This window comes from Lithobates pipiens, unplaced genomic scaffold, assembly GCF_037356315.1.
Source record: "Lithobates pipiens isolate NorthernLeopardFrog02 unplaced genomic scaffold, aLitPip1_a1.2 Scaffold_10, whole genome shotgun sequence".
Classification (NCBI taxonomy): Eukaryota; Metazoa; Chordata; class Amphibia; order Anura; family Ranidae; genus Lithobates; species Lithobates pipiens.
Genome location: NW_027507686.1, coordinates 231,288,907 through 231,301,990, shown reverse-complemented (window position 1 = coordinate 231,301,990; position 13,084 = coordinate 231,288,907). Strand labels below are relative to the sequence as shown.

The 13,084-nt window shown below is 42.8% G+C and overlaps 1 protein-coding gene across 1 annotated transcript in view; it reads right to left on the bottom strand.

Moving 5' to 3' along the window:
- The window catches only part of PDHX (pyruvate dehydrogenase complex component X), a gene marked incomplete in the record, with an annotated part of 121,987 nt that overhangs the window by 72,449 nt on the left and 36,454 nt on the right, over positions 1–13,084 (bottom strand). The window contains 1 exon segment of the mRNA XM_077462896.1: positions 10,549–10,649. Within this exon segment, the coding sequence (XP_077319022.1) occupies positions 10,549–10,649 (101 nt within the window).

Here is a 13,084-nt window from a genome sequence, read left to right as displayed (position 1 = left end):
CCTGGCCCCACCCACTGTTGAGTGCCCCCACAGCAAGCAGCTTGCTACAGGGGCACCCAAGCCATGGCTCCCTGTGTCCATTCAGACACGAACCAACAGCCAGGCCCCATCCCCTCTCTCATTGGCTCACTGACCTTGACAGCAGCAGGGGCCAATGACGCCGTGCTGCTGTCTCAGCCAATGTCAAGTCGAGTCATTGGCTGAGACAGCAGCCAGGTAAGTATTATGGGGCTGATGCACACAAAAGCACAAAAGGCTTTTTTTTTTATCTTAACGCATAGAATGCATTCAAATAAACCACCTGCCTTTAGAACCAATTTTTGTGTTATTCTACCGGCTAGAGCTGCACAATTAATCGTGATCTCGATTCAACCCCCTGACATCTCTATTGCATAGTTTGCCTAAAGAAAGTGGAGAGACTTATCTGCTCACTCAGCTGTCAAAAGAAAACATCCAGGAAGTCTGCCAAGTTTTCAACATGAAACAATGTAACTAACTCTTCCTTCTTAGATCAAAGGGATACATTTCTGTGTAAAAAAAAAAAAAATACAGGCAGTCTGCCAAGATTTTAAAACAACTGTAAATGCAGGAAGTTTAACCACTTAAAGTCTAAATCTTTTTCTGACACTTGTTTAAAGTTAAAATCAATATTTTTTGCTAGAAAATTACTTGGAACCCCCAAACATATATATTTTAGCAGATACCCTAGGGAATAAAATGGCAATTTCTGCAATATTTTATGTCGCACTGTATTTGCCCAGCGGTCTAATCGTGATCGATCTTCTAAGAAAAAAAAATGTGATTCTCATTTTAGCCAGAATCATGCAGCTCTACTACCAGCTAGAGAGGGATTGAACAAAAAAAAACAAAAACAAAAAAACAAAAACACAAAAAAAACACTGTAGGTCGGCCCAGGCTATAATCCAGCGATTCTCAAACTCTGTGCCACAGCATGTGATATTTGCAGTTGTGCCATGGGAGTTTTGAAAAATATTAAAAAATTGCTAAAGTTTTGAAATGTGGAACATTTTGAAAAATTAAATGGTAAATCAACGTCGCAAAAGTTAAAGCAACATATAAAAACATGCAATCTCTGTGAGTCTGTCATTCATTGGTTCCTTTCGTAACGTGAGACTTGTGCGATATCTCGTAAGAACTCGATCGCTCTAATTATATTATTATAATAATAGAAACCGTTCTATTTCAACTTTGATGCTTATAAATAAAGTCTGGAACTCTGAAAGAGAAACTGTTAACTGAAAAGCAAGGAAGCAATTGAAAGTACAAATAAGATTACATGGAGCATGGTTTCATTGCTTTGGGATCTGAATATGCTCAATTGCCATTCTGTCTGATCTGCAATCAAAGAAATCAAAGTAATTCTGCTATTTGCATCTTCATGGTTTTGAGAGTTTGGATTTTCAGCATTGACCAAAATCAAATCGGAAAAGAGAGAGAGACTAAAATCGATGATGAAATGTGTGCTTGTTTCTAGACTTTGGAGCCTCACTTCAATCTAATTTGCTCTCAAAAGCAGGCACATCTTTCACATTAAATGTAAAATTAAATATACATGTAAAAATAAAGTTCTTCACCACAAAAAAAATAAATAATAATAATTATTAAATCTTTTCAGGTGTGCAGTGAAAAGCTTTAGATGTTTTTGGTGCACCGCACGACAAAAAAAAAAGTTTGAGAAACACGGCAATAATCCCTTCCTACTATCAACATGCCCGCGTTTTGTAACAAAGCAGTATAATAAACGGTTGCAATATAATTAGCCGTTGCTAGTAAGTAGGACCTGTGTGTCCCAATGAACTCAAATAAAAGTTTTTTTTGGCTAGTACATTTCTGCTCCATTGAGAGGTACACAATAACTTAAAGGATAGGTTCACTCCAAGTAAGTTACGCCTGTACGTCAGATGTAATCTGTAAATAAATTAACTACAAGTCCCGTCTTCCACCACCGCCGCAGCCGGCTTGTAGCTCTCAGGGAACTAAAAGATTGCCGATGAGTGCCCTTGTAGTTCATGGACACTTCCTCCAGCTTTCTTACGGAAAGACCGTACAGAAGTATGGGCAAGAAAACTGGAGTAATTCTGACACTGCACCCAAGACTCAAGCTTAATTGCATAATTCCAGGATCAGCCTTTGTGACTTGCAGTCAAGCCCCTCTCCCTCCTCTTTTCTAAAGCCTCGTACGAATGATCGTCAATTTATTTTCGTATGCTAGTCACGTATTGAAAATAAGGAGGTTACTAACATTACGAAAATTCTCATATGACAGAATACAACTTTGGAATTAATGCAAAGTGTTGTATAGTATTGTAATGCATTCTTTTGTTTCCGAGTTTGCGTGGTCTTGGTTTTCCGTTTTTTTTGGACGAATACTGTACCGATTAAAAACGAAAAATTTTCGTTCTAGTATTGAACAAGAAAAATTTGCATGGTTGTTCCTTTGGATAATTTTGCTTGAACTGTAGTGATCGGCTCTCTAAAGCCACGTACCGACGATCAGATTATTGTACAAATTGCTTCAAAAGCGGTATTTTTCTTCTGGTTTTCCGATCGAGTGTACTGGGCATAAGCCCTGCTATACAGTCAACTACAAGAGGTAGATAACAAGCCAAATTCGGGCACTTTCATGCATTTAAAAAATATATTTAAGGATACATTAATTAAAAAGCTGCATTCATTTGTGTCTTTTAGATCTGTCTAATTTCAGCTTTAAACGATCTTTATTAAAAAAATTTAAAATAGTTTTCCTCTAATCAGGGGCGCAAAGTATTCTGGAAACTCCCTTATTCCGGAATTGATGCATTCCCAAAAGTTAAAAAAAATATTTCCTTTTTTTGTACGTGTAATCCTTCCAATGGCTTCCATTTTCTTCTCACTTTACACCCCGGGCAGCAGGCAAGCACACAGCGGTAATGTCAGCCATTACATTAAATATTTCATCAAGTGTCAGAAAACAGAACGCCAGGAAGAGAGCCACCCACCCCAGGGGAATCTAGAATGTCAAAGAATTCCCGGGCAAGGACAAGAAGGTCACATGCTCCATACCGGACTAAAAGCGAAGAGCGTGTCGGAAATCCCAGGCAGGGAACGTGCTGATGTTATTTATCAACAATGTAACATTCTCATGAATAATGATCACGCCAAGCAAAGACCAAGATCCCAAAATCCACCCACATTCCATTACTCTGTCTACACTCAGAAAATTTAGCTTTGACCACAATTGTGTTTGTTGTGCCATTTTTTGCATAACAATCTTTCAGCTAGGATCACCAAATATGTTCTCTCTCTCTCTCTCTCTCTCATATATATATATATATATATATATACTGCTGAGGTAAAGCTAGCTACAAAATAAGAGCCACTAAGATTGTATTGTGTTTAGTGTGTGAACATGGTTCTGCGATGTTTCACTGTCTTGCACAAACAGTGGGAGCAAAGTGTAAGGTCTGTGCATCTCTACTACGTTCAGCACACATTGATAACAGATGTATTACCCTCCAATGCATACTTATCAAAATAAAAGGGTGTTGTACTCAATTTTTCAAGTTAATCTTAAGTAATTCTCTTAGGACCATAGATGCTCAAATGATCATTACCTTTTAGGAGTAATTCGTTTCCTGACTTCCGGGCTCTCCTCTCGTGGGAGTAGGCTTGTTTGTCGCCTTTCCCCGGCCTCGCAAAGACCCCTGGGAGCTTTGTTAGAGTCTTCCCAGGAATAAGTGGGGGACAGCGTCATGACAAAATCTCGTGAGATTTCGGAACCAAGACGCCGGTCACGTGACGAGGGCATGTTCGAAAAAGCCATTTTAAAAGTGGGCAGGCAGGTGAATTGCCATCACAACGGGGCGGGAACTTTCCGACAACGCCGCCTGTTGTGATGGCAACCCGAAATTTTACAGCGCTGCTCACTGATATCACTGAGCATGCGCGGGATCGAGCGGTGAATGCTGGGAGCACAGCATTCACCACATCCCGGAACTAAGTGCTTGTGGGCTTCAAATGCCCACAAGCAAAATGGAAACGGCCGGGAAGAATTTTTATAAGTTAAACTCGGACGAAATCGGCAAGCCGGGGATAAAAAAAAAAAAAAAAAAAAAAAAAAAAAAACAGGAACAAGCGAGTGCTAGACTAATAGTTTAATCGGATATCAATGACACCAAAAAATGATAATGTCACCGGAATCCCGCTTGAAGAAGTGTGGCGGCCAGCTTGCTCCTCCAGACTTGGTTCCTGAAGCTGCTGGTCAGCACAGCGCGAGGGAAGACATCTCAGGAGGACCTCAGAAATTGATGAGACCATTTACTCTGTAATCCTGTAAGCATTTTTAACCCTTGCCTTAAAAGCGTCTTTCTATGCACATCTTTAGCTCAGAACCCAGAAATGCACAGAGCAGAGCACTTCAAGGTTCATATCGCCCAGTGGTGATCGGAAAACAGAAGAGCTTTTCCTTTCAAAAAAATAATAATAAAAAAAAAAAAATGTATTCACTTGAAAGGGAGCGCGTTCACTTCAGTTAGAGTCCAATTCCTAGCACAGCCTGTGCTCCCCCTTCCCTCTTTGCATGGCGTAGCCCTCTCCTCTTTTAGAAGTGACTATTTGCTGTCTGCGCTGGCCCAGCTAGTCCACCCCTCAGCTCTGTATATAACCATTTATGTAGCTTTTGATGGAGAGTGAAGGGGAATGATAAGGGGTGTCACTCGAGTCTGCTGAGGCTACTGACATCACATCCAAGATGGTGGCACCCAGCAGAAGACCCGGCCCTTTTGGAAGTCTACACAATGGAGCCTTTGCTATGTAAATATTATACCAAATACATGCACATATAATCTTATAGGAAGATAACGGCCGACATGAATGGTCTGGTGGAGTCACGAAGATAGTGCTGCTGGCAGCCAATGGCACACTGCTGCAGTAAACAACATTGCTGTCACTCTATAATTAGGTGACAGGTATTTTAACACTTCATCCAGCATATAAATGCACTTTATACCTCTTTCTCATTACAAATATGCCCTGCTAAACAGCACAATAAATCAGTGTGTCCCTTATAAGGGGCTTTAAAAGTGTGTCAATAGTATTGAGCCAGAGTCTTAATGCCTTGCAGCAGAATGTGATTTAAATGGTTCCATATAAAAACACAGATTGGGGCATTATGTGGAGATGGGATAAGAAAACATGGGCTTGCCAGGCCTAAATACGGATGAGGAAGACGTTCGCTGCGTACGGCTAAAAGTCCCTGTAAACCGGTGATTGAGCTTAAAACGTGTTACTGTGCAGATAACGCAATCCGTATAATCCAGATTCTCCTTCCAGCTCGGTAACGATATGTTTATCCTCCTGTGTCCAGCAAACACTGACCAAACTCGCATACGAAAAAGGGGCCTCACTGGCCTGAAATGAAATATTCAAAACCCTATAACAAATCATTGAGAGCTCATTCATTAGGAACACTGAAAAAAATTCATGGCAATGCACTGTATGTATGTGGGCTGCCAATCATTGTCATTGCACCCCAATACAAATATCACTTTACAACACTCAGGTACAAACGCTCTAGGGCTGCAACTAATGATTATTTTCATAATCAATTAGTTGGCAGATTATTGTTTCAATTAATCAGTTAATAACCTTAAAATAAAAAAATAAATTGACGTTCATTTTCAACCACAGTGACGGGAAAATTTAGTGAATTAAGTGAAAATTTCAAACCAAAATTCTTTCATTCAGCGAATGTACAAAGATTTTTCATCTGAATATTCTCACCTGAAAATTGATCCGTGAGGCCAGCATAAGGCTCGGCACACAACTATGCAGTTTTTGCTTTTGATCTGTTTCTGCAGTGCGTTTTGATTTTTGTGCACGTGATTTTACTGCAATTTGCGTTTTTTGCATTTTTTTGGGCAGATTAAAAAAACACAAATTACTGCAAAAACGCATTACATTCTTTTCTGTGGCTTCTCCATTGAAGTATATTGAGCCAAAAAAGCACCGTTTTGCGTTAAAAGTCCCTGACCCTTTCCAAATATGCAACGGCTGAAAAAAAGCACAGATGTGAACGTGTCCCATAGGAAACCATGTAAATGAACTGTAGTGCATTTCTGCAAAAACAGATCAAAGGGATGAAAATTATATATAGATATGTATGTATGTATATATATATATATATATATATATATATATATATATATATATATATATATATATATATATATATATATATATATAGATATAGATATATATATATATATATATATATATATATATTTCATCCCTTTGATCTGTCAAAGAACCAACAAGGACAGATAAGAAGATAAGAAGATAGGGCAACGTTGTTGATAAACATTGACGGCTGTTTTTGTTTTTTTGCCAGCTGTGACCCAGTGAACTGCTCTGCACTTTTTACATAATTGTGTACATTCTGGATTAGGCTCCTGTGGGGGGTCCAATTGAGATCACGATCTTTTACCGATTAATCATGCAGCTCTATTGTATACATACATTTTGATTTAATGATGTATTAATGATTACAGTTCTGCATTCATTTGTGTCTTATAGCTATACAAAGTTTGGCTTTAAAACTTGCTATTCACAGTTGGGGCCAGTATTACTTATTTTAGGTGGCTGACTGCAACGCACACAGTAGAGCACAATGAAGCCAAAGCAAGGTAGCAGTTTTGGTTCCCTCAATCCATTTGACGTAAGTTGGTAGCGGCACAGACGCTCTGCATTATACACAGAAATTTATTTGCAGGAAAGAGACATCAAATATACTCACAAAACTATTGTGAATAACCCAGAAACCAAGAGCAAGCAACCTAGGACCATCATAGCACCAACTGACGTTAACTGGGTTATACAACATTGTTATTCGCAATAGCTTTGTGAAATTTTTGTCTTTTACCTCTAAATAAATTGCTGTGGACAATGCACTAGGCGTTTGCACCCTTTTTTTTTTTTCGAATGTTCATGCAGTTTCAAGATATCCCAATCTAAAAATCGATTGTATACCCCGCTTTGTGATTTTTACCTACCGGTAAGCCTATAATAAAGCTTAACTGTAGGTAAAATAAAATAAAAATCTCCTAAACGTTTACCGTAAGAGCAGCAACACCTAGATCAGGCATGTCCAAACTCCGACCCGGGGGCCAATTGCGGCCCAAGTTCCGGTTTAACGCGGCCCCACTGGTAATTTGGATATTATATCTTTTGTGGCCCCCCAACGAATCCCTGAGCACCATGCGGCATTTCAGGGATTCATTGGGAGCCACAAAAGATATATATATATCCAAATTACCAGTATTTATCGTTTTGGCAGCCTTGGAGGGACAGGGAGGAGGGCGGGATGAGCGCCATCAGACTACAGACAGAGAATCTCCTGTTTACTTGGCGGCCTGTGTAACAGAAAGTCCTGTCTCCTGGGCTGGAATTGGACAACTGTTCTGTCATAGGAGGCGGGACTTTGTGGTACTGATGGCAATGGTGAGGCTGCATTCATGGCAATGGCGAGGCTGCAGATGGGCACTGACCATTATTTTGCATCACAATTCTTTATTTTAAAATGTAATTTTTTTCCTGAAACTTCCCTCTTAAAGTGAAGGTGCGTGTTATACACTGAAATACGGTATATCCAAATAACACGCTCAAGCTCATCTTTAGACTCTTTACCACACACTGCCACAAAGGCAAGATAATTCTTGTTGGGCAGTTTATTAGTTCATTTGCATTAAATGTTAATGGTTCAAAGAATGTCGGGCAAAATGATCAGCCCTCATGCATGTTCACTTTATCAAATCTGGCCCTTTTTGAAAAAAGTTTGGACACCCCTGACCTAGATCATCCAGTGCAGGTTGCATAGAGGTTATTGATTTCAGGAGTATTGTGTGTGTGCCGATTCTCTGGGATTTCTTATACCCCTTTCATACCAGGGCGTTTTGCAGGCGCTAAAGCGTTAGAAATAGCGCCTGCAATCCGCCCTAAAGAAGCTGCACCATTGTGTGTAGTGTGAAAGCCTCGAGGGCTTTCACACTACAGCGGTGCGCTGGCAGGAAGTCAGAAAAAAGTCCTACCAGCAGCTTCTTTGGAGCGGTGTGTTTACCGCTTCTCCACTGCTGCTCCCCATTGAAATTAATGGGGTAGCGCTGTAATGCCGCCGGCAAAACGCCGCTATTGCCGGCGGTTTTAACCCTTTCGCGGCCGCTAGAGGGGGGTAATAGCGCCCCGCTAGCGGCCAAAATGCGCCGCAAATCCGGCGGTAAAACTCCGCTAAAAATAGCGCCGTTTTACCGCCGACGCAAAGGGCGGTGTGGTGTGAAAGGAGTCTAAGAGCTACAGCGTCGCGTGTAATTTTTTTGTTTTTTACAGTCAAATGACGCTGGTGAGTATGAGTAAATGATGACTAAATGACGCAGCAGAGATGCTGCCTCATTGGCATTGCCTGTGCTGGTATGGGCCCCCTCCGTATCAGACATCAGCTGCCATTAAGGATACCCTCCTTCCCCGAAGGGACCGGCAAGTGAGCAGCTTTGACCAACTGAACTATCCCCTTGGTTTACTGGAGACGCATGAAGGTTGTGGCTGGGCCTCCTGGATATCCATCAGCCCCATGCTTCTGCCTAGGTTGCCTCTTGGGTGACTAGGCTCTGTTAAACCTTCCCCAATCAAACTTTAAAAAAAAAATAATAATAATTGTTTAGGCTGCAGTTAAGCTTTAATTCTGTACCTACATTCCATACCACAGAGTATACTTTGGCAGCTGGCAATATCCGTTAAGGTAAATGACATGACACGTGCTCTTGGCAGGAGATGCAAGTTCACTCAACATTGGAGCAAATTCTTGTCTCTGTCAGTCTCGGTCCTTTCCGTTTTGCGTGCCAAGGACAAAATCGAATATTCCACCTACTACCAGCAGACCGACCATGAAAAATTATAGGAGATCCTATAATCAAGCCATTACCAGGGTCATCTATTGCAGGTGGGGGTGCAACAAGAAGTCTCTTTGGGTTTTCAAGTTTTCCTGGTGGCCATTGATTACTTTCTAACAACCTGCGCATGGTAATGGCTGGCAACGTCCAGTGAAGCATTTATTACAGCCTCTGAAAAGGGGGAGCTGGATAAACCTTATGTATTTTTTAGGTTTTAAAACACAACATTACGTCAGAATCAACGAACGGTTGTAGGTACAGAATTATTCTGGAACTAAAAGAATAAGGTCAGAGTAGAATAAAAATGACAGAAATATAAAAGTATATTATATAATTAAACAAACTGTATAATCACATGAAAAGCAGGAATAATTTCTTATATTCTGGTTAGGTTTAGAAAAAAAAAAAAAAAAAAGATATTCTACTTTAAGATATTTAGTGAAGCCAAATATTTTCGAATGTGTTTATTTTAGTCCTGCTGTGGCCTATTTTAAGGTTGCCCTGGCAGCGTCAAATGCATCAGCTAGTGTTTGAAAAGCAAGGCTCGGCAGTGACTTGAGAAGACATTTTTTGCAATGAGTTTTCAAAAAAAAGGGCTGCAGGCTATTGTGATGCTTTTCAATAAACATCACTGATAGCTCAGCACTACTACCTCAGTAAAAAGCAAGGAGCGACACAACATGAAGCTTGAAAGCAAAGCCTGCCCTAGATGCTAGAGAGCCGAGAGAGAGACTCTGACTTGTGCGGTCTAGATAGGGGGTATGGGAGCCTAGAAGAGAGGGGAGTCCTGCCGATTCTAGACTGGGGAGGAGGGGAGTTCTGCCAACCATAGATTGAGGAAGAAAGCAGTCCTTCCAGCACTAAATTGCAGAAGAGGGGAATCTCGTCAGACTTGGATGATGGGGGGGCTGGAGTCCTGATGGGCTTCCATGGGGGGGGGGGGGGGAGTGAGGAGACAAGCCAGTCTAGATAGGAGAGGTAAGGGGAGAAGGGAATCCTGTGAGGCCTGGGTGAGGGAGGAGGGGAGGTCGGGCCTGAGCTAGATGCGGGGGAAGAGAGGAGAAATGCTTATGCTAGATAGGGGAGGAGGGCAGAAGTCGGACCCGAGCTAGATGGGGAGGAGGGGAGTCAGGCCCGAGCTAGATGCAGGGGAAGAGAGGAGAAACGCTTGTGCTAGATGGGCGAGGAAGGGAGCTGGGCTCAAGCCAGATGGGCGAGGAAGGGAGCTGGGCTCGAGCCAGATGGGCGAGGAAGGGAGCTGGGCTCGAGCCAGATGGGCGAGGAAGGGAGCTGGGCTCGAGCCAGATGGGCGAGGAAGGGAGCTGGGCTTGAGCTAGATGGGGGGGGGGGCTGGGCCTGAGCTAGATGGGGGGAGGAGGGCCAGAGGCTCGAGAGCTAGATAGGGAGGAGGACCCGAGCTAGATGAAAGCCCAACATAGTTTTAGGAGGAAGGAATGAATGCCTTCCCTAGGATGTGCACGGGGGAGAAAAAACAAAAAACACCCTGGCTGTGGATTTCGTGGTTGGGGTGGGAATGTGCTAACCCTCACTAGAAGCAATCAAGGGAAAGTGTGCCAACCCAGTCATTTAGGCACATTGAAACACCTACCATTATTCTGGCTAATACTCCATCATCACTGGACTCCATCGTGACCACAGCCTTGTCGGTCTCAATCTCGCACAGAGCATCTCCTACATTCACCACCTCACCTGAAAAAGGAGAAAACATCCTCAATACAATACTACTTTCAACTGTTCTTATATGTTTAAGCTTTTTGGCCAGAGTTTTTAAAACATATTCTACCTCACTGGATCTCCTACCCAAAGGCAATCAATAGCACATTATTCTTTATGTTTGTTAATCTCTGTCCCTATACAGTGTCCTATCTGCTGATAATTGGTCTCTCTGTTGGCTGGATCACTCCCCACATCATAAACAGGTCACAATTATTTTTTTTCAATAATTCCTACGTCTTCATTGCCACTAGAACAAATCCATTTGTGCCTTTGACTGGAAATATTTTGCCCTTCCGTTCACCTTACAAAACATTCATATTGTCTCCATTCATCAAAGCTGGGAATCGGCTTCATTATAAAACAGAGGAGTAAGTGCTGCTGCAAGAAGATCGGTAAAGACTGTTAATCATATGACAGGAGAACTGGGAATAGATACTTAATTATGCACCGGTTTGTTTGTACAGTAGACACTAAGGAGTTGTTGAATATCTAATGTCAATATAATCAGAAATGACAATCTGGACTATTTAAAGTGTAATTCCCACTCACGTTAAAAATAAAAAACTATACAAATACAGCTGGGCAGATAGAGCTGGGATTAGGTGTATGGAGAGGATGTACGAGTGATGAGTGATATTCTGTGATCAAGGGCTGAATGCAGGTTGCCTATGGGGAATGAACTGTGATTGGGGTGTGAATGCAGGTGGCTGAGAAGGGATGCACTGATAGTGGGGGTGAGGCAGCCAGAGAGGCACTGAGGTGGTGAAGTGGAGGAGGCCAGGGAGGGATGCTATCCCTAGGCTACAGGTTGCTGATAAGGGATGTGCTGTGATCAGGGGCTGATTGTGGGTTGCCGATGAAGGACGTGCTGTGACCAGGGGCCGATTGTGGGTTGCCTATGAAGGACCTGCTATGACCAGGGGCTGAACGTAGGTTGCAGATGGACGTTCTATGACCAGGGGCTGAACGTAGGTTGCAGATGGACGTTCTATGACCAGGGGCTGAATGTAGGTCGCAGATGGACGTTCTATGACCAGTGGCTGAATGTAGGTTGCCGTTGAAGGAGGTGCTGTGATCAGGGGCTGAATGTAGGTTGCAGATGAAGGACATGCTGGAGTCATGAGCTGAATGTAGGTTGCCAGTGGAAGGATGTGCTGTGATCAGGGGCTGCATGTAGGTTGCTGATGAAGGACATGCTGTCATCAGGGGTAGATTATAGGTTGCAGATGAGGCCTGTGCCATTATCAGGGGCTGAATATAGGTTGCCCATGGAAGGATGTGCTATGATCAGGGGTTAAATGGAGGTTGCCCATGGAAGAGTGTGCTGTGATCAGGGGCCGATTGTGGGTTGCCGATGAAGGACGTGCTGTGACTAGGGACTAAATGTAGGTTGCCGACGAAGGATGTGCTGTGACTAGGGACTGAATGTAGGTTGCCGACGAAGGATGTGCTGTGACCAGGTGCTGAAAGTAGGTTGCAGATGGACATTCTGTGACCGGGTTTCAGATGAGGCATGTGCTATGATCAGGGACTGAACATAGGTTGGCCATGGAAGGATGTGATATGAACAGGGGCTAAATGGAGGTTGCCCATGGAAGGGTGTACTGTAATCAGGGGCTGAATGTAGGCGAACTGGGAACTGGGGTGGGGGTAATGAGGTTGCTGGGGAGGGACGTTATCCTTAGGTTATCATATATCAGGCAATGTATAGCCCCTCAACCACCTGGATGTTAAGGGGCTGGTCCTCTGGGCACAACTTTGAGTACATGTGGTCTCTGCAGTAGCTGCCATCCTGCAGGGAACCCTGTGGGGGGGGGGGGGGGGGTGTACCAGATCTGGGCACTATGACTGTTGCTCAGCACCATCCAGACCAGCTCACTCTGGTTCACCATATAAGTCAGCATGTAGTGTGCCCTCTGTAGGCTCTGGTGCCAGTCCATGCCTCACAGCCTGGTCATGGCCAACACCAGGGCAGCTAAGCATTCTGAGTTGTTTAGTGTGGTGTGAGTGGGGGTGAAGTGTTTGGGAAGGGCTGCATATCACCTTGGGTGGGTAGAAACTGGAAACACAAGCATAGTGTTAAATGTGTCTTAATTTGGAGTTTCATTTCAGTACTATAGGAGTTGGACACTAGTCCTTAGTAACTACTAAAGTAGAGTCCCCTGTGAGTGTATCAACTGGGTTGGGGAAAAATATTCTGCCTATGGAAGTCGGGGCATGATTAGTATGAAGAAGCTCCAGTGATTGAGGTTGCAGTGGGTAGAGGATTAGGAGGCACTTTGTATAAGACAGATGTCATGAGGTTAGATTATTTAAGGCAGAATTTATATATTTGAGTTGTATTAATGTGTGCATTTTACCACGACGCACAATAACTCACATTGTTGTGTTTTCATCCTTTTTTTTTT